The sequence below is a fragment of the Leiobunum rupestre genome, chromosome 5 (assembly GCF_980474605.1).
Source record: "Leiobunum rupestre chromosome 5, qqLeiRupe1.1.hap1, whole genome shotgun sequence".
NCBI lineage: Eukaryota > Metazoa > Arthropoda > Arachnida > Opiliones > Sclerosomatidae > Leiobunum > Leiobunum rupestre.
The window spans coordinates 15227623-15250611 of record NC_143388.1 but is presented as its reverse complement, the minus strand read 5'-3'; the positions used below and the strand labels follow the sequence as shown (position 1 = coordinate 15250611).

The 22989-nt window shown below is 38.0% G+C and overlaps 1 protein-coding gene across 6 annotated transcripts in view; it reads left to right on the top strand.

Annotated features, from left to right (window-relative positions):
• LOC149943625 (dachshund homolog 1-like) overlaps positions 1-22989 on the top strand; it is a 236153-nt gene that overhangs the window by 88741 nt on the left and 124423 nt on the right. For 4 of the 6 annotated variants that reach the window (XM_090174374.1, XM_090174373.1, XM_090174370.1 and 1 more), the window contains one exon: positions 6671-7076. In XM_090174374.1, coding sequence (XP_090030500.1) covers positions 6671-7076 — 406 coding nt within the window. The remainder of the gene's footprint in view (positions 1-6670; positions 7077-22989) is intronic. The other 2 variants (XM_090174375.1, XM_090174372.1) reach the window with 1 other exon arrangement.

Here is a 22989-nt window from a genome sequence, read left to right as displayed (position 1 = left end):
TTGTTTAAACCAGGTTTTTTGGGTTTAATCAGGTTTTTTTAAACACTGCTTTATTTTACTTTTAATATTTTTTTTCGATTTTGTTTAACCGTGCACACACATTACCAACTAAAAATTAATTTGAGTAAAAAAATATGCCTAACTTAAAGCATGCACAATTTAATTTTGTATAAATGCAGAGTGACCAGGAAAATGCCTCGGAAAATTTTATAGAAAATAGGAAATTTTCAAGAGAATTAAAGGAAAATATAGGAAAAACCTTATGCAAAAATAAGGATTCTTATCGAAAAACCGTAGATAAAATAAAGTGAAATATAGGATGAAGTAGGGTACACGTCTTGGGATGTTTTCGGGTTATATACTACATGACAAAACCTAATGAATTTAGAGGAATGTGTTGAAAATAGGGGAAATGTGGTCACCTTGTAAATGTTTTAGAAATGTTATACGTTTTCATTGAGATACTTAGGAGCAGATTTAAAACCGCATTTGCCCAAAACTTCAAAATTCGTTATTTTACTGAATTTTATTACAAGGAGTGTAGAAATTAAATGATTGAATATGAATCATAATGTTTTGCTAGTATGAAAAAATGATAATTGCGCTACAACCCCCCACTAGTTATAACCCAAAACTGGGCAACCCTAGGTTTCACCGACCCCGATACCGACTTTTTTTTTTCAAATTCACTTTCGTGACATTTGATTCTGATAAAACTATTCGCGATATTTTTTGCAAAGTAAAGCGATTTTTGCAAGTTAAATTTACATTTTACGCGAAAAAACTTTAAACCGAGAAACATTTTTAAATGACCTCCGGCATTAAAGGCCGCTTGGTCGGAATTCATAATTTTTTCTACTTGTCTCATTAATTTTATATCCAACCATTTACATATTCACATCCGTTACATGTAATAATACTTTTTTCAAAAATCTCCAATTGATGTGTAACTGGTAAAAATAAAAAAAATTAACTCTCTTACTCTCTCGTTGAGCCTGAATTCTGACCAAAATGAAAGCTCACAAGAACTAACTTCAAATAACTAAAATGTAGAAAATATTCTAAACAAAACGAGCTCTGATGGAAAAACCAGTAAAATTGATTAAAGTGTTAAGGTCACTGCAAATACGAAGAGCAGCTGGCGTGAGTTGTCCGCATTCTTGATAAGAGCGGATCGCAGCGAGCGTCCATCAACGCGACCCCTCCCCCCATTATTCGTTGCAACGACGTCACGACAGGTTTCCAAACTGTATAACGGAAGCAACACGCTGAGAGACCATCAAACGTCCGAATTTTACATCGCATCGTTTTTCCGGCACCCCCATCCGACCTAAAGCCTACATGACCCCGCCGAATCTATACCAGACACGAAACTAGAATACGCCTCGTCGAAGATACCGCGTAACTAACACCGGTATTACATGTCGACATATTGAATCTACCCAACGGTTCCCGCCCTCCAACGCGCTGTTTGGTGACCCGGTTGCGTAGAACGGCTTTGCCTATTCCCCATCACTGACAATCAAAGACGTAGACGAACCATCCCACCCAGTCTGTTTGACGAGAGGGGAGACGCCACTAGGAGAAATACGCTTCGCGCGGACCAACAACTAGGAAAAAGCGGGGTGGAAACCTCCAGAACCATAAACGAAGGAAGTTGGGCTTAAAAACGAATTCAATTAAATTGACCCTGTGTGCTTAGGTGATTGCTCGACGATCCGAATGCATCTGCTGTCTCTTTCTCTCGAACGGAGCAGAAATTTTGTTCTATCGCGAGCACGATCATCAATTTTCCCCGCTTCAGTTTCGTCACTGAATATTTGCTCGACTTGACAAGACCTTCTCTCGTTTCGTTTCTTTTCCCCCGAAAACTATAATTTTATCAGCCCCGACATTACAGATGTTTCAGAACGATAGACTCGTTAGATTATGGACGGAATAAACTCGAGCAACAATTGGGTACAGCTTTTGAACGTTTGCGATCACGAGACAAAGCTAAAATAGATTTGTGAATTCATTCCCTGTGCTTGATAGTGAATTTCTTATATTGGCTCTAATAATCGTCAATTTGCTATTTGAAATAAAAATATATTGTTTTAATTGAATGATTTGAATTTTGACAATCAAAATGTTACTGCATATATTGATACATTTTAAAAACTTGTTGGGGTTAACGGTAATGGTTAGTGTAGGGAGCTGTTGACTCGCGTGGCATGAAGGGCTCGCCACCACTTTCCTACGCATCGTAACCCGGCTACCTGAATTAATGGCTTTAAAAGTCATTCGATGACTTAGGCCTAAGGTGGTGCTTTGGGTATTAGCCTAGCTGATTATTATTAATTTTAAATTATTTTATGGAAACGATTTTGTTATCTCACAAGGAGACATCTCGAAGTGTAACCCACCGATTTTGTTCAAACTCTGGGGATTGGTAGAGACCTTCATGTATCATGAAAAATCCTAAAGGTAATTAATTCAATGGGCAACCGTTTTGCCATGGCAACGAAAAATGTTTTTGTCAACACAAAATTTTAAATTTTCCCATTGAAAATAACATGCGATTTTGACCTCAAATTGATCAACAGTTGATCAATTTTGATGTTTTTTGGTCAATTTGTATCTATTTTTTTCTATTTTTCGCATTTTCGAAATTTTGAAATTTGTTAAATTTTTCACAGGTCAGAATCCCATGTTATTTTCAATGGGAAAATTTCCATTTGTTGTTGTCAAAAACATTTTTCGTTGCGATGGCCAAACGGTTGCCCATTGAATAAATTCCCTTTGGGATTTTTCAAGTTACATGAAGGTCTATCAATCCCCCGAGTTTGAACAAAATCGGTGGGTTACACTTCGGGATGTCTCCTTGTCAGTGATTATTAGAGTATAGGATAATTTTATATTGTAATGCAGAAATTCAGAATTGTTTCCCGACAACTGTGTTACCAAATGGTCTGCAAATTAAATCCAATATATTTTAATCCAAACACTAAACAGACTCGTCGAGTATCTAACACGAAAGGGGAGGATACCCATTACAAAATATCTGTTCAGTGTTCCTACGAGGGATATGACTTCCCATCTGGGTTCTGGTTAAAGTTGGTTATATAGAAGCTGATTTCTAACACAATAACGTCGCGGCACTGTCCACTCGGCTGAGTGACGGATGACAATGAAGGATTCACCCTAGTTAGCCGAAAAAGGGGAGAAGCACGAGGGAGGTAAGGGCTCATCATCATCGTGCCCACTTAAAAAATCCACTTTTTTTAGTCTGGAAAGCTTTTCCCATAGATTTGTGCCGTTTAAAGCGAGCCATCGCTCATCACGCGAGACCCATCCTTATATTTACACTGTGTCGAAGCCTACTTGTTTGCACTGAAGAGGAAGCTAGTATGAGACGGGACCATTTTGGGGAGTCTGCGGCTTATCTCATTGCACTCCTCTCTTCCGCTCAAACAGATTCGCACAATAAGATGGAAAAAGGCCACTTTCGCGAGAGGTTTTCGAGATGTGTGTGTGTCCGCAGCGCCTCCTCGACGAACAGAGAGAAAACATTCCGTCTCCCACTATCAAAAAATGTCCTTCAATCCGCACCCCGATATAACTTGGTTCGAGATTTTTCAAACATTTCCTATGAGAATAATCCACTATCATAAAAAAGTTCACTTTTTACGTATATAGAAAGTTACTCTCTCTCTTCAGTTTTCAAGAGACATCTGTTGGCAGATATTGGAACCTAAATTAAGTTACTGACGGAATAAATGGTTTTTGAAATTAACCAGTTTTCAAAATTTGAAAAGCTGACTGTACTGGGGATTGGCCAGTTTTCAAAATGTGTAAAACTGACGGTACTCGAGATTAACAAGTTTTCAAAATGTGTAAAACTGACGGTACTCGAGATTAATAAGTTTTCAAAATGTGTAATGCTGACGGTACTCGAGATTGACCAGTTTTCAATATCTGTAAATCTGACGGTATTTAGTATTTTCCAGTTTTCAATATTTTTGAATCTGACAGTAAACAGTATTGACCAGTTTTCAATATTCGATAACCTGGCGGTGTTCGAGATTAACAAGTTTTCAAAATGTGTAATGCTGACGGTACTCGAGATTGACCAGTTTTCAATATCTGTAAATCTGACGTTAGTTAGTATTTTCCAGCTTTCAATATTTTTGAATCTGACAGTAGACGGTATTGACCAGTTTTCAATGTTTGTAAATCGAAGGTTCTCGAGATTGACCAGTTTTCAATATTCGATAACCTGACGGTGTTCGAGATTGACCAGTTTTCAATATTCGATAACCTGACGGTGTTCGAAATTGACCAGTTTACAATATTCGGTAATCTGACGATGTTCGAGATTGACCAGTTTTCAATATTCGATTATCTGAGTGTACTTGGTATTGACCAGTTTTCTATATTCTCTAATCGGACTGTGCTCAGTATTGAACAGTTTTCAATATTCGATAATCTGACGGTACTCGAGATTGACTAGTTTTAAATATTCGATAATCATACGGTACTCGAAATTGACCAGCTTTCAATATTCGATAATCGGACTATCTAGGGTATCAGAGTTTGACCAGTTTTCAACACGATTTATCTTTAAAGTGGAAGTGTGTTAATTAACGCTATTTGTCGCAGAATATCCAAATTTCACTAGCAAGGTCAAAAAATCAATAACGCAGATACAACTTTATACCAAAGAACGACATGGAATATTAGAGCGCGATAGCTCGATGGATCTCGGGGACACCCGGATCCGCGGAACAACGGCGGAGCGTCCATCTCGCGAAGGAAACCTTTTTGGAAACTCAGTTCTAAGACGACTGTCTCTTGACACTAAACGGGGAAGGTTGCTACCGTCCATCTCGGTAAAAAACGGAGAATGGGAAGAAGCTGATACGTCCAGGGACAAGACAGATGGTGATACGAGAAGGCGGCGTCTCAGCCTCTCAGGATACGCGAGCGTCAGCCTCCGGGAGAGAGAACGCGCGCCGGTACATCTGTATTATGTACCGGTCGCTGATGGCTAAGTGACAATGATAAATGGGCCTGCGAAACCCGAACCGAGCCATGCTCATGCTGGAGAGATAACTTTCTCGCACTCCCTTCGCTTGTTTCCCTTTCGTTTTCTTTATAATACTCTGTCTCCCACATTACCCCACGCCTCTCCCTTATACAGCACCCAACTCCAACGTTCCTAATGTATGCCGCTCAATTCCATTTAGATATTTTTTTAGTGGCCATCCTAAAACCATTTTGTTTACTGTGCCTTTTCACATTCGACCTCAGTCTTGCCAAGAATATATTTATTTCTACTTAGAGATAATGATTATGATGAGATGATTTTTAGCGTTGCTCCGAATCAGGGTGGAACATAAGGCAGTAGTCACGGCATTTGACTACTAAACAAATTCTCTGACTACTAAAATTAATCGAAATCTGGGGTTCACTAGTCAATTTGACTAGTGAAAAATCTACCTAAATATTCATAAATAATGCCACTGACGTCGTGAGTGAAAACTCGGAACAACTCCTGCGTTGAGTTTCCAAGTTTAAGGGGTTTTCCCCCCGAGTTCTTGTTGAGGTTAACGGTAATAGTTAGGGTAGGGAGCTGTTGGCTCGCGTGGAATGAAGGGCTTGCCACCACCCTCCTACGCATTGCAACCCGGCCACCTGAATTAATGGCTTGAAAAGTCGCTTGATGACTTAGGCCTAAAGCAAAATTTCGGCTGTCCTTCTGGTTTTTATACCCCCATTTTTACCCCCACTAGTAAGTGACTTCTAAAATAAATCAAGTCAGGCCGACTACTAAAAAAATATCCTTATGTCCAACCCTGCTTCCAATCCCTGTCAAAATCCACGATAAAATTAATTCTCTTAGCGTTGTTCCCAGTCAAACTCAAGTTCTAACTATCAGTAAGCTCCTTCGACCTGAAAAAATCAAATCAGCCCGGCTCCTAATTGGTTATCTAAATCTGACGTCTTCCGGCGTGATTCAAAATAAAGTGTATTCGGAGTGAATCGTGCGTAATTTTCTTATCACAGATTGAAATGGCGAAATGTTTGTCATAGTTGTAGTAAAAGTTAATCGATTTGAATTATATTCTGAACGTAGCTAGTTCTAGTTTTAAAATGGCCCATTTTATAATTTGATTTGAGGTTTATAACACGCTTGTCTATGGTAACCTACGAACGAAATTTATAAATTTCGTGATATTACGCCAAATGGCCTATTTAATTATTAACATTAAAAATGGGATAAATATAGCGAGAGCCGAATTATGACAAACACGGTTTTATTACGCCTTCACAGTTTCATTCGGGAAGCGAATTTTAGAAAAGTGGACTGGTTCTGTGCAGTGTAACTTCTCACATGCGCAACTCAATTTGCAAAATAGCGGTCGATACGGTGACCTCCATTGAGCACGCTATTTTGACCGCCATTGTTGACGTATTGCAAATGTAAGGCTGTTGTTTACCAATGTAAATTATAGCGGAAGGAAAAGTCTGTTGTTTACCAAACTCAAATCGACAAAACAAAACGCAAGATGAAAAGTACCAATCGAAGTACTCGGATATAATTCTTAAGACGCAGCTAGACAATAATCAGTTGGAGTGTTGATAGTGTTTCTTTTCTAACCATTCTTCGCGTTGCTTGTGATTACAGAAAGCCGATTTCTCTATTCAACAGGTGAACGCTTGGAAAAGCACGGTCTATTACCGAACGGCTACAGTCACCACGCGGCGGCTCAGGCGGCGGCTGCAGCGGCGGCGGCGGCGGCGACGTCACCTCACATCAACCCATTGCCTTTCATGGCGCTGAACCACCCGAACGCCCACGGCAACCCGGGGCCCATCCTCCCGGCGGGAATGACCCTCCCGTTGTCCTCGTCCTCCTCATCTTCCTCCTCGTCGGCGGCGGCGGCAGCAGCGGCGGCTGCGGCGGCGGCGGCAGTGGCCAATAGTAGTAGGCCGCACGCCTCCCAGGGAAACATCAACCCATCCACGAGGACGGACGGATCGGTCATTAAGGACAGGTCAGCCGGACATGTCGACGGGGTCAATTCATCCAGGTAAGAAACTATCATATCATACCTTACACGCTCGCGTTTGGAGCGCGAGCATCATTTTTAAAGATTTGGCCTACTAATTCGGAAAGACTAATTACGAAACTGAGTAAATATTAGGGTAATTTTCAAGTAATTTTTCTGGTATTTTGTATAATTAGTGTGAGTATTTTCTTTTGGATCTTTAATTCGGGTAAATTTAATGAAGAATTTTACATCGACTAAGCTGTAGATGGCGCTACATAACCCTAGGACAGCGGTTCCCAAAAAGTGTTCCACGGAACCCTGGTGTTCCGTGGAAGGGTCATAGGGGTTCCGAGAATTCCCAGAGTGTCAAGAATCTTTTAAGATATGTAAAAAAAAATGAGTTGGGGTTCCGCCAGTAGTAGGGGGATAATTTAGGGTTCCATAGCAAAACAAATTGGGAACCGCTGCCCTAGTGGGAGGATTTTCCACGTTTTTTTTATAAAGGTGCGCGCTTTAATAAACACGTGCCATTGAGGATGCGTCACTTCCTTTTTGCAGAAAGGCTGAGATTCCCAGTTAAAGTTACAAATAAAATTAAGCCAAAATTCCAAAACACATATATAAAAAGCGCAAAAACATACGGACAGTTAAGAACCATTCGTAACTAGTCATTCCTGACCAAAGTCTTTTTCCGAAGTTCAAAACAGCCGCCATACCAACGCGAATTGATATTGGCAGTTACTTTGCATATTGCAGTAAAATGGGTTCGTAAGGTCTGAAAAAGGTGCGAGCCTTTGTAACCCCGTATCAGAACTCGCCAAAGCTCTACCCTAAAAAGAACAAAAGGGTAGCCCATCTACGAAGCTGGTTAGGTGGCAATTCTGTCGAAGGCTCTTCACGGATGAGCCAACGCTCAGAGGAAAATATCTAGTAACCCTTTTTGCCACTCTAAATTTGAGTAGCAAAAATGAGAGAGAAAAAGACCTTTTCCAGAGTCTGGAACCGTTCCTTTCGGAGAGCAAATTCGCGTTTCATTTCGGATAATTTGATTGCGGAGGGAATCGCGGAGAGAAAGAAAGAGGTATACGAGACAAAAAGGGGTTTCGGATCCCATTTTTTTGGGGCCATGTTCCCGCGTCGAAGCTCAATACACTAATGTGATGAAAATGAAAATTTCCCGCATCTCGCATCTCGTCCACTTCGCTCGCGCTTACTTCTGACACCCGGCGACGAAAACCATTTCTGACTTTTACAAAGGTTTCGGCTTATCTGGGAATAGACCTGCAAAGAGAAAACCCTTTGAGCTCCTTTATTGATTGGGGAATTTGGTAATATGTTAGAACTGAGTATTCCGAAAGTGTAAGATAGATAGAAGGCAAGAAAAAATGAAATGAAATTTCGTACTTTTATCTTGAGGTAGTGGAACCATATTCCCCTTTCTGGCTGATTTATTCAAATCAAATTTCAAGAATTTTTCTAGACCTTACTACCTTAACGACATTGGTACACGATACCGTATTTTTTTTAAAGAATTCATTTTTTATAGACCTTTTTGATAAAATTAACGCTATTAAATTCGTAGTTTGATTTTGCTTATTTATTTTATTATTCTTTTTAAAAATATAAAATACTTAAATTGGCTTAGGTTGCCGATTGAAAGTATAAAATAAGCCTAGGGATTTTTGATATTTTAGACAGAGTCTGGAATATTAATATATTATTTTTATATTTTAGATAGTTTATAGAATATCAATATATGACTATTATATTTTAGACAGTTGTTGGAATATCAGTATATTATTTTATGCGCATATTAGACAGTTGTTGGAATATCAGTATATTATTTTATGCGCATTTTAGACAGTTTACGGAATATCAATATATTATTTTTATATTTTTGAGTTTATGGAATATCAATATATTATTTTTATATTTTTGAGTTTATGGAATATCAATATATTATTTTTATATTTTTGAGTTTATGGAATATCAATATATTATTTTTATATTTTTGAGTTTATGGAATATCAATATCTTATTTTATTAGCATTTTAGACAGATTATGGAAAATTAATATATTATTTTTTATATTTTAGACAGTTTATGGAATATTAATATAATATTTTTATATTTTAGACAGTTTATAGAATATCAATATATTACTATTATATTTCAGACAGTTGTTGGAATATCAAAATATTATTTTCATATTTTAGTCAGTTTGTGGAATATCAAAATATTATTTTCATATTTTAGTCAGTTTGTGGAAAATAAAAATATTATTTAATTGATATTTTAGACAGTTTATGGAATATCCAAAGATCGTTTATCGACAAGTAATTGTACTATTACCAGTAGCCATTTGACTAGACGGTTAGTAACTGACAATTTAATCAGGCTATTGGGTACTTACGGAAACTCCGGGAAAAGCCTTTCCAGCAATTTGAATAATTCCAGCAACCAACTCGGTTCCGGATTGGGTTTGTCCCTGTGGTTCATATACTGTCCCTCTTGCCAATCATTGTTAGATAGGGAGCAGCCCGGGGCTACATTTCGCTCGAGGAATGCAAGGGTTCCTCTTCCGTTTTAGGGGGCCACTCCTCCCGGGAGTTACGCGTGGTTCGCCGCTCATTAGTCGGAATTAATAAGGATAGACCGTATGCAAATCGGGACAGGGCCAAGTCTGGCTTTCGGATGACTTCCTAACGAAGTTTTAATGTAACCGCAAAAGCGCGCACTCATTACTCGCAAACCGAAAGATTTTAATCCTTTTGGTTGGGCCCGTCCAATTTCCCAAAAATGCCTGTTTGCTTCTCTTTTCATTCGCGGTCGACTTACGGATGTGGTTGAAACTCTCCCACCCTAGTCTAAGTACTTTACTACGCGACAAAATATTGGATAATATTAGATAAGCCAGGATCATTTAAGATATTTGTATTAGAAAATTGGAAAATAGGGACCCTGGGAAATTAGTACAGTCAGGAATCCATATCTCTACTTGGAATGCTTATCCCGCCGTATCGCGTATGGTAAGATCACTCTGACGGCTTTAGCCCCGCCTACGAGATAAACAATCCCCTTTAGGCGCGTTCCCCTCTCACGTTGTTGTTTGTTAAGTTAACATAGTGACGTCAAAAAAAACCCGTCAGCCACATCGAGTCGACTATAGTTTCTTGCCCTTAAATTTAAATGGAAATAGGTAACATAAAAGCAGCCATGACGTGAAGGTGAAATTGGTCTATAATTAAATATAATTATTGTTTAATATAAAAACACTTCTGCTTAGTAAATACTGTCATTTCAACAACATTATCAATATTAATTTATTAGTTAATATTGATTGATTGATTGATTTATTAATATTAATTTATTTTTATTTATTTATTTATTTATTAATATTAATTTAATTTTATTTATTTATTTATTTATTAATATTAATTTATTTTTTATTTATTAATATTAATTTATTTTTATTTATTTATTTATTTATTTATTTATTTAAAAATATTAATTTATTTTTATTTATTTATTTATTTATTTATAAATATTAATTTATTTTTATTTTTTATTTATTAATATTAATTTTTTATTTATATTAATTTATTAGTTTTTATTTATTTATTAATTAATATTAATTTATTAATATTAAGTTATTAATTTTATTTATTAATTAATATTTATTTATATTAATTTATTATTTTTCATTTATTTATTAATATTAATTTATTATTTTTCATTTATTTATTAATATTAATTTATTATTTTTCATTTATTTATTAATATTAATTTATTATTTTTCATTTATTTATTAATATTATTTGATTAATTTTCATTTATTTATTAATATTAATTTCTTAATTTTCATTTATTTATTTATTAATAATAATTTAATAATTCTTATTCATTTATTAATACTTGTTTTTTATCAATATTAAATTGTTTTTTAACGGGTGAATGGTTAAAATTTTACAAATCAGAAAAAGCAGGAAACCTTTTAAAGGCCGACTACAAAAATCTTCAGTTTACTCTGTCTTTCACTGGAAGTAGGCTTACTGCAATACACATATGCCATGCAGTCAGCCTACTTCCAGTGAAAGAGAGTAAACCGAAGATTTATGTAGTCGGCCTTTAACCAAGTCTTGGCGCTCATTTTAAATTTAACTGATCCTTTTTGACTCTAAACATCGATCAATCATTCCAGTAATCATGGCGTAGTAAAATAATTGTTAAGATATATTTCTGAATTTGGTTTAAGATATATCGTCGCAACTTAAGTGTTATTACCTCAATAACTTAGTTGAAAGTTACTAGTCCAGATCATCCCATAACGAGACTAGACTGGATTTATGGAGAAATTATAGGCCCACTAAATAAATCAAACATTAAGGAACGGAACTATGTTATTCGGTCGCACAAACAAGGGGAATAACTCGAAAACAAAAGGGTGTGGTAGGGACCCCCGTTTCACTTATGGCTCAGGTACCGGTACAAGCTAATCCCATAAAACGCGAGAACGCCGGATGCGATTTAGATAGAGGGTGGAGACTTCACGGGGAGGGGGCATCTAGATTATACACTTCATACCGCGTTAAGCGTCTAATTCTACTGCCCCCCCCCCACCTGCAAATATTACTTTTCGTCTACAGATAGAGCTAAATCCTGGGCTATAAACAGGGGCGCGTAGCGTAGAGTGTATAGCCTCAGAATGTAGGCGGATCTCTTTTGTTTCGTATCGCGGGCTCGAGCCGCTCGCAGCGCCACCGTCGCCTTTTCCTGAGTCATCGGCTCTCATTAACCCGAGCGACCCCTGGTGTAGAAATCGGGCTCTAAGCCGGAGCGCGCGCGCCTCGCCGTCACTGGAGAAGGCATCGAAGGTGCGAGCGGAAGATAAATGAAGTTTTAATTCGTCACCCAGCGAGTGGTGGCGCTGCCGTCCGGGAGGAGGGGGGGGGGATAAATAGAAGAGGGGCTCGTGCCCCATCCCGGGGAGCGCGTTACACTTTCAAAGGAGTATTAAAGCTACGAAATGAAAAAAAGGTTTTGATACTCGGAGAGAGGGATTTCGGGCAGCCCAGAAAGAAAAGGATTGCGTAATTATTCCTGTTTTGATTTTTTTGCCCCTTCTTTTCTCTTTCATCTTGTTGCCGCCGGTGAGGGGGGGGGGGCGCTCGAGACTAACGCGTGGGAAGGGGGGCGGGAATAACCTGTCAAAATGGGCTGCCGTCCCATATCGCCCCCCCCCCTTCCTGTTACAGTCTCCTAGTTTGGCTCCGCTTCGGAAAAAGATACCCTAAACCCCTGTCGGATATTTGTCGGTTTTTTAATTAAAATATCAGGTGTGTGTGGATTTTGATACGGGATGGTCTACTATCTCCACCGCCGCATTGTTTTTCAAATAGGCCATAATGTACTAAAAAATATTACTTTTTTCATCTTTCCAAAATATAAATTTAAGACAAATTAAAGTTCTTTAATTATTCAAATACTTTAATTATTCAAATTCCTAATTAGACAAAAAACATGATTATTAAAGTTAACGTAAACCAGGAATCCATATCTCTACTTGGAATGCTTATCGGGGCAGATTTTCGGGTATATTTCCGTTGGATAGAATCCTATTGGGTCGAATTCCCAATAGATCGAATCAAAAATATACTTTCCCTTTTGTTCGAATTCTAATTTTGCAATCCCATTGGGTCGAATCCCATTTATTCGAAAAGGTTTATAGAATCGAGATCTGTTTATTTCGTTAGGTTAGATTAGGTTTCATGCTTTCACTTGTGAGCAAACAAAATGTCGGTCGAATGGGACAGGCGGTCAAATTGGATTCGGTTAAATGAGAATCGACCAAATGGGCACCGACCCAATGGGACCAAAGCGATTTTCGTCTCGATGTGGCTGACGGTTTTTTTTGACGTCACAATGGGGATTTTTGTCGTAGGCGGGGCCAAAGCAGTCAGAGTGATTTACCATACGCGATATGACAGTGTAAGCATTCCAAGTAGAGGTATGGATTCCGGCGTAAACCTATTAGTGTCTATGGGGTCATTCTGGTAGGTCAAGCAGAATGTTTAAGAGCTTTAGAAAGGATTATTCAATACGTCATAAACGAAATAAAATTCAAGAATTGCTTTTATTTAAAAACATTTTAAAATAAAACATTCTGTAATCCGTCGCGTCTGGAAGGCAGATAATGTGGCCACCAATCCCCCAACGGGTGGTTGTCATACTTCCGCCACGGGTGTCCTGTCCCTGTCGCCAAGTATCCCCCCGTTACGTATCAGATGGACGAGCGGACTGAATTGTCCCACACGTCAGAATCGCTAATAATAATAATAATAATAATAATAATAATAATATTAATAATAATAAAAAAAACTTCAAACCAGGTCTAGCCGCTTCAAAATTAGCTCCGCCTAATGCTTGTTTTCCACTGGCGCGCGCAACGACGCGTTTCTCAGCTTTGAAACGTTCAAACGTTTTTACGCGCGTAAAGAAAATAACATTATGACGCGCGCTAGTGGAAAACAAGCTTAGGGTGGTGCATTGGGTATTAGCCTAGCTGATTATTATTATTATTATTTATTATTATTAAGCTCGGGCTATTTTAAAATATTTTTAAAAGCAATTTACCATGTAGTATCGCTCTTGAATTGTATCTCGTTTAAGTAACTTTAACCATCGTTAAAAACTAAATACGACATAGCATTTAACATTGAACACGTAACATATTAAAAGTTAAAACTAATTTTTTAAAGGGCCTGATTTTAGGGTAAAATATCATCCAAAAATGTTAAATTACTTTTAACGATTACTTTAACTGAACAATCTTCCAATTAAAAAAAATAACAACGGCCGAAAAATAAACTTTTCGAGCCAATAGACAATTTAAATTGATTCAGGATTAAATAAAAAATAAATCCTTGTGCAATTTACTTTCGCTCGCTATATTTGCGTTAATTTGTTTTCAGAGAAAGATCCGGTGGGAGGTTCCAGGAAGGGTTTGTAGAAATTAACGGATAAAATGTTTGTATAGAAAAACTTTTACCCCACCCCCGAAAATTCATTCCCTTTCCGCTTCTTTTATTTAAAGGAACGGTGCCCCCCCCCCCTCTAAATGAGCCCCAAACCCCTATATTCCTTTTTCTTTGCGTGCGAGGGGGGCAAAAAGAAAGGCCCTCAGCCCCCCCTCTTTCTCCGACCAAAAAAGTTCTTATTCTTTTTACCAAATTCCGAAGCTTTTGTTCAAGAATTTATCGAACTCGAGCGCTTTGTGACTTGTCCCCGCTACAAAAAAAGTGAAGTAAAAGGGGATGGGGGTAAGGGGGCTAACCCCCTTTTATTCAATGCGGCTAAATTCGACCCTCGCGCTATCCACCCCCTCCTCCGTTTCAACTTTATAACGCGAAAAATCCAAACCTTCTACTCTTTACGTCGACTCTGCGCTCTGGCAACAGTAACGCGTACGTTCTAGAATTGCGATTGACGCGCGCCTTAAAACTATCGGCGGGGCAATTTTCGGCAAAAGGGGGGTTTGGGGGTTTTGGGGCTCTCGCCAGAATGAAAGGGGAGTGAAAGGACCGCGCGTGAAAGAAAAGACTGGTCGTTTTTGCTTAGAGAAATTCAATTGATATTCATTATCAATTTTTTTCTATCTCTATCTCTTCCCGGTTTTTCTCCCGAGTCAAAGTCTTAACTCGCTAGGCCTTGGTCGGGCCTTGGTGGAGCCTTGGTGGGGCGTTGGTGAGGAGCTTTATCCGTATAGCCGTTTGTTTTCAATACAGCTGCCATTGACGGAAACAAAGGGAGGAGAGGGGAGAGCTCAAAACGTCCGTGATGTTTTGGGAAGAAAGGGGTAACGTTTTGGGGCTAGCCCTGACGGAACGTGCACCCTAGTCGTCCCCCTTTTTTATCCAAATACTTCTCAGTTTCTTCCGCAACCCTTCCACGCACCCTAGGCGCCCTGTTCTTGCAGGGTTTCGGAAGAGATGACGCCAAGAGAGACAGAAAAACGCTTAATGCTGTCATCCGTCAGTTTTTGCAAAAGACGATGGAATCCTGGTTCATTGTTTTCAATCTAACCCACTAATTTCGACAAGGCAGGCCCGCAAATTTCCCTTTTTATCCACATTTTTAGAAAGGGTTTAACGGATACGAAATTATGTGGCTGTTACGGTCGGGTTCGCAATTTTATTTTATGAAAAGGTCAATATATAAATACCTCATTTAAAAGACATTATTCAATCTGGACAATTGAGTTATCAAATTTACTTATAAAACTTATAATTCATTAAAATAACTTAAAGGATTCACTGTTTTTTGATACGTCTTTGAAGAAAAGGTTTTCGAATTCTGTCAACCGTTGAATAACATGACTGTTTCGCAATCTGATCTGAGCTAAAATAAATTATTTCGAACTAAGGATTAAATAACGAGTTCAATTTTTAACGTAAAAACTGAGCTACGAAATTGAAATGCAAATTAGAGATTAAATTTTTTCATTATTGGAAATTAACTATGAAAAAATTCACACACTGATGTTTAATAATCTTAATTCGCGACAATGATCAGAAATAAAAATTCAGATGGAAAAGTAAAATTAGTTTCAATGGATAGTGTGAAATATACATCAAAGAATTTCAATGAGTCACGCGTCTTTCGTGATCTTTAAACGCGCACTTGAGATTAAAAATCAGGGAAAAGTCAGGGAATTCAATTTTATTTTGACACTTTTTGAAGGTAATTTTACAAATTCTATGATTATCATTTATTTCCTTGAAAGTTTGGCTAATCTTTTCAACATTGCAATAACCTTTTTACTGAAATATAAGCCCATTTAAATTTATTATCTCCTGATAAAAGTAAAGTATAAAAAGTCAGGGAAAATTTCTTAAACTGGTCAGGGAAAACAGGGAATTTGAATTGGAAAATTTTGTGGCAACCCTGCCTTTAGGTACTGTATGAAAATCGTTCGTAAAAATAAAATCCAATGCGAACGTATCCAAAAATCAATGGAATATATGAAAGAAAATCCGGAAATCGATTAGAGTATTTTGCCCATCTTAACCCCTTTGCCTAAACTCGAAAAGTTTTTCATTGCACTCGTTTTTTTTCAAAGGTTGGAAAAGATAGAAAAGTTAGCGGTGAAGATCTTGAGAGGGGAAAAAAACTTAGAAGCCCGTTTTTCTCCATTCTCCAGTAGTTCTATCGGGAAAAAGGGTAAATACTTTAAGTATCGACGAAGCCAGCAATAGGGCGGGTATAACCCGTTATTAAAAAAGGGGCGAAAAGGGTTTCTCCAAAGTTGGCACGCCAAGGATTAGTTGGGATAATATTACTCTTCCTTTAAAAGGGGAAAACTAAAATGCGGAGGAGTAAAAATTTAAACTATTTTTAAACGATGCGAAGAAAATCAATTTAAAAATGTATACTGGCTTTTTGGGGAATATTGTTATATCGCGTAGTAGAGCTGAGGATTTATAATTGTTAGAAAAACAATTATGATACAATTTTAAAATGTATTAAGGATATTTAGTTCTAGCATAAACTACATAACATTTAGTGTTACTATTGTTTTACGGCTAAGCTGGTTCTTAAGAAACCTTTTTTTTGGACCAAACTGAATAGTATTTTATCGTTCTTGTTATTAGTATATTTCGTTTTGGTCATATTTTTACGTCAGGGGGCTAAAATAAACCTTGATTGCGGAATAACTCTGAAAATAATTTCGGTGATAATGATTGGACATTGTCATTCTTATCAAATAATGTTTATTATGGTTTTAGTTGTATTGAAGATCTTTGTCCAAGTATCTATTTAATCATAATTTTATTTATGTAATATTTTAAAATAATTCATGTAATTAACAAATTAATTATTATTTATTTAATCAAATAAGGTACGAAATAAGTTGTTAAATAATCGATCCATTTCTTTAGAATAAAATTCACTTTTTTAATTATTATTGAATAATTCAATGTAATGCGGAAAATGCTTAAGAGCAATCACCGATTAGATGGCGCCACTGGTGAAAGGTCACGCTTTTTCATTGCCCAATATAATAGAAGGTCAAAGAGCAATTACCTTTATCCCGCTTTCTCATTGGTGGAAATAGCTTAATAACCCTAGTAAATAGTGGTGCCCTCTAATCGGTGACTACTCCTAAACATTTTCCTAATTCCCAAGATTTGTCTTCGGATTTAGTTTACAAGAAATTGACCAAATATTAAAAAAAAAAATTTAAGTAAACGTGAGTTAACCTTCAAGACAAATTATGCATGATCAAATAAAGGTTCAAATGACGTAATAGTAAACAAATGAATTGTATATCTCAGTACAAAAACGTAGCTTATTTTAAGTTGAAAATAAGAAAGTTGGACGTCGCGATTTACCGAGGCAAATAATAGCTCTTCAACGAAGTAATTGTCTGGAAAAGTAGTTGAGCGAGAGGGTGAAATAGAATGGAGGAGGCGCAATTCGAAAATGGTCGCTAATAAAAGGACATTCATAGAAGCGGGAACTGGGAGTATGGGAACCGCCAGTGTCAAAGACACATGGAGACGATTTTAAACTTCCTATACTCTTTAAAGCCTGGCCAATCCTCTCTCGTTCATTGTATTTGAGGATAATTTCTCCCTTTTGTCTAAGCCCAATATTGGCGTGTCTCAGGCGCCGACAGCGACAACGCGACCAGAATTATACATTCGCCAAAAATTTGTAGCTCTACATCCCTAATTAAAAGAGGCATCGTCGAAAAGGAGAAGCGCGCGGCCATTATTTCTAGCCTCAATTTAATTCCAGGGAGTAAGAAAGGCTAGATTCCTTCCTGCAGTCTCATCTTTCGAGCCTAAAGCTTCCCCCGATTGCTCGTCATTTTCCGCTGTTTATCTTACGGGGGCAAAGTGCGGCGCGATAGCCAGAGATAGAGAACTTCACCATCGTTTAAAACGTACTCCGTTTCGCCGACTATAATGCCTCGCCGCCCGAATTCTATTTGAATTTCCCCCTTCGCTTAATTAAATTTCTAAATGCAGTTTGGGGCTTTTAGCGAACAGATAGAACGGTACGACTGAGAGGAGATGATACGAATGTTCTCTCTCTCGCTCTCTCTGGTTCCGAGCCTGAATATAAACCCATACCTTCCCCCGAGAGTAAATTCAACAACTGAATTTGCAAATGATTACCGAACGGAGTTGTAGAATGTAAATGCTCTACTAGCGTACGAAGTGAACGTGGGCGCTGGGAGATCGTGGATTTTCAATTGAAGAGGAATTATCTCTATTGTCTTAAGATTTAGATTTGATTAGTTTTCTCTTATAAATTCGTCACGACTACTCTCGTGACGTTATCTTCTGGAAGACTGGAACTATAAGTGTACACTTTTTATAATCATAAATCGATGATCAAAATGACCTAGTGCAGGGTTTTTTTGCGCTACACTTTTTACTCCTGCTCAGAAGTGAGTGTCAAGAGGAGTAACCTGAATTGGCCTCCTGTAAAGTCATAGTCGTCTGCTTAATAGTTGAGGTCGGTGCTGCTTCATTGCGGTAGCAGTTTCAGTTAGAGTAAAACAAGTGCACTTTTTGTGCCAGAACGAGTCAAAAGTTATCGTTTGAAATATTTTTACTTTAGCTATGTTACACCAACCCGAACTATTCGCAAAGTAAAATGACGTCTAAGGTATTCTAACTCGAAGTCTAATAAGAAACGAAAAGTCATCCACTAGTAAAAGGATAGTTACATCGTGGAGCAACAAAAACAAGGAGAACGCAGCTAGCCTTTTAACACGCTGACGCAGTGTTGTGTACAAATTTCATTGGATGAACCTTTACGCCGAACGTTATACGGGCGGGGGGGGGACAATTTCGGAATTTTCCCCTTCCGACGGCAGCAGGCACTAAAGCGTCTAACCAATGAAAACTGTACGCAAGAAAATGCAAGACTTTTGACGGGTTGCGTTCTCCGTGTGTGGGGTGTTGTGTTGGTTGCTCCTAGGCGAAATACAGCTTCCTCCAACACATCCTGTCTTAGAACCATGCAGTGGCGTAAATAAGGCCCCCGCAGACCCCGCAATGCAGGAGGGCCACAGGGCTTCAGAGGGCCCCTAAATTCCTATAAAATAATATGCTAGACACCGACTAAAACCCAGAAAAGAGTTTCGCGGGGGGGATAGGGTGTCGTTTGCTACGCCACTGGATCCATGGCCTTCATCTTATTTAAGTGCATAATTAATTTCAAAAATATCAACTAACTATATAATATTTAAAGAGGAATATATAGTTCCACATATCTGCCACCAGGTTCAACAGAAGCTGTAGTCGTAGGCTCGTAGCTCGTGTTAGCAGACGATTTTACGATGTACACACCCAGTCATATTCGCCCAATAACCGAAATGATCCATACCAGAAAAATTAGAGAGAGACACAAAGAATATAAACCGCGCATACTCCTCGTAGCGAGATTTCGCCGGAAGCCATTGTCATCAACAAAGCGCCATCTCGTAACGGGCAACGTTTCAATTAAAAATGTTCAATTAGGCATCTTCACTCTGCGAGACTTGAACAGCGATTTCGACGAAGCTTTTCATATTGTCGAAAGAGAGAGAGAGAGAGAGTCGACACGGGCTGCGTTTCCCCCTATTTTCTAATTTAATTGAGTTCTTTTCTCGACACCTTTTTTTTGGTCATCACCGCTGCCGAACCGCCACCTCACCATCGTCGCGAATTTCTTCCTATCAAGGGGAAAGAGGAGAAAAAAGTGTTTAGCTTGGAAAGAGTCTAAAGAGAGCTTTTGCTGTAGCTTGACAATTGAGACGTCTTCAATTAATAAAAGAGAAGAACTTGTTCGCGGATTTTTTTCACCGTTCTCCTCCGCTTCTGTTCGTAGCTCCAAGTGCCCGATGTCATTGTCTTTTGTCGAGAATATAACAGTCGGCAGATGTCCCCGTGGCTCTTAATTCAACATATCCAAAAACGCCCAAGCAGTCAGAATCAATGTCCTCGAGGCATTCTTCCTTCGACTACCGGATTATGTCGCGACGCCTAATTGGCTCCGCTTATTGGAATTGCATTCATTTTGGAAGTGGATGGAAAAACTGGTGACAAAAAAATCTTCCTTTCGGCATCGAAGAAGTTGGCAAAATCGTTCTCGCTGAGTAAAAACGCGTCTTCGATATTTAGACAGGCGAGCGTGGCTTAATATTTGAGCAAGAAATGAGCGTGGGGAAGATTGAGGGGGGAAAGATGTGGACCGAAGGCGATAAGACTGGAGATAGAAATTTCGTTAATCTAAAATCTAAACAAAAGGAGAGGACTGTCTCCGGCGAGCGCGAGCTACTGTCAGAAATGTAATCTTCCGTTCCAATGGCGTTTGGACAAAGAAGAGAGTGTGTTTCCCCACCTATAATTAAGTCGTAAGACCAAAGATGTCCGCGAAAAACTAAATTAGAAAACGAACGTCGGTGTCTCCCAACCGTATTGTATGTACTTCGGCTGCACACTGTTAATCGAAACGAAAGACAATTAAAGTTCTTGTCTGTTGAGTTCAATTAGGTTAGCCCTATTTATATTAACGCGGCTTAGTAATATGGACACATTTTTTGTGGGTATTTAATGCGAGTTAACAAATGCCCAGCCAGTGAAAAAGGGTTTGCAGAATTGCATGGTCCATAATAATTTATTCCGTTAAATATTTTTAATTTATGATTAGCAAAAAATTAAAATTATTTGAATTTTTAATAAAGCCAATTTTTGGACGTGTAATTTCCATTGATCCAAAGTTTTGGACATGTTATTTCTATTGAACCAACGGTTTGGACATTTAATTTCCATTGAACCAAGGTTTTGGACATGTTATTTCTATTGAACCAACGGTTTGGACATTTAATTTCCATTGAACCAAGGTTTTGGACATGTTATTTAGGTTTAACCAACGTTTTGGACATTTAATTTCTTTTGAAGTAAAGTTTTGGACATTTAATATCTTTTAAAATAAAGTTTTGGACATTTAATTTCTAATGAAGTAAAGTTTTGTAGATTAAATTTCTATTTCAGTAACGTTTTGGACATTTAATATCTATTTCAGTAACGTTTTGGACATTTAATTTCTATTGAACCCAATTTTGGAGATTTCTGCAAAGACAATTTTTGGACATTTAATTTCTATTGAACCCAATTTTGGAGATTTCTGCAAAGACAATTTTGGACATTTTATATCTTCTACTAATTAATGTTAGGGGACATGAATTTTAATTTTCACCGTTACAAATAAACCTGAACCCTAGCTTTATTTGAAAATTGGACCTAGTTTGCGAAGTAACGTGTTCAAATTTAGTAAGGTAGCTGTTCAAAAGGCGTTAGAATAATAAATATATATCTTTTTGTCACGATATCCTGATTACAAATTGAGACAACGAAGGGGTACGGGCTAGTGCAGTAAGTGTCTTTCGTTTCTTTTTGTCTCGCGTAAACTCGTGGAAACAAAGGGGAACCGGTGGGCGGAGGGAACGCGAAAGTAATAAGGAGCGCCGCGGAGTGATACAAAAGTTGGCCGGAAATAAAAAGAAATATGACGGAAAAGATGGCTCAAGCAGATGAAGATCGCGAAAAAAATGCCATTCGCGCAAGCTGTCTTATTTAGAAAAGTGGGAAAAATTTCCACTCGTTCTTCTCCTAGACTGTGTCCTGAGCAAAAAGTGAGGGGATTTAATTAGGAAGGCATTTTGGGATGATGGAAAAATGGAGAAAATTAAGAGAGAGGGAAAGAGGTCGTCTCCAGCCTACTCGCGGCACACTTCTTTCGAAATTGTCATTGATTCGTTTTGAGACGTCTCCGCTTTCGCTGCCGGTTTAATTAGAAGAAGGGTTCCCTCCAGAACACCCCGAACTCACTCTCTCTCTTTATTTAAAGCGCAATTCCTTTGTTAAACGAATGAGGCTTGCCTTAACGGCTTGATTAAGTTTATGTGGGGGAAAAGACGCGTGTTTGCACTTGATAATAGCGGCTCCACCCGATACAATATTCTTCTCTCTTCGTCTCACTTTCTTTCCCCAAAGCGCAATTATTCCCAAAGCAAAATTTTCCCAAACCAAAATATTCTAGCACCATAATCAAAATGATATTAGTTGTGTTTGAAAGATTATATCTCGTTAACTTCAATATGGATGTATTCACCGCCGGGAGTTTCGACACTGACCAAACAATCAAACTTCGGTAAATTTTTATTCTGAAAGATTTTAAATTTAATAAATTGATTTTGCTAAAGGCATTAAAACTACAATTCCCAAATGAAATTATTGTAGATTACGCCCGTCCAAGAAAAAAAAGTGTTTTAACATATGCCGTAAAGCTATTGGTTAGAATAGCAAAAAATTTGAGTTTTTCTACTGATGGGTTTCAGTGGTCTGTTGAAAATCTTTTAAGACAAACCCGGCTTTTGAAGCGCCTTTGGAAACCTAACTTTAGTCAGGAAAATAAAAATTAAAATCTCTAAATGCTGTACACCGGTAACAATTTATAGAATTTGCATATTAAAGCAACAGCCGTGGAAATCATTTCCAAAACTTTATCCATAAAATACTTTGTACCAGACGCCTGGAATAAGGCAGTACACTTACAAATCTGGTAAATCTTGGCGGGTTTTTTGGCGAAAGTAACGGTAAGCTTAGTAAAAGATGGCCCAGCAAGACACAAATTAGTATAAAAATCTTTCCAGAAGCAAAATTATTTCAGCAGCCGACCCCCTAACCGAAAATTGCCGTATATCGCGTACATCGCATCCGCAGTTTGGCCCTGTTAGTTACAGCGTACCATAATACCTCAAGAAGATCTGTTTCCTTATCGTGCCAGAAACGTTAAGGGGACCATCTGGTGGCTGCTGGAAGCACTTTAAAAGTCGCTATCTCTTCTTATGCGAGCGCTACAACAACTAAAAGAGAAGCACCCTAACTCGCTC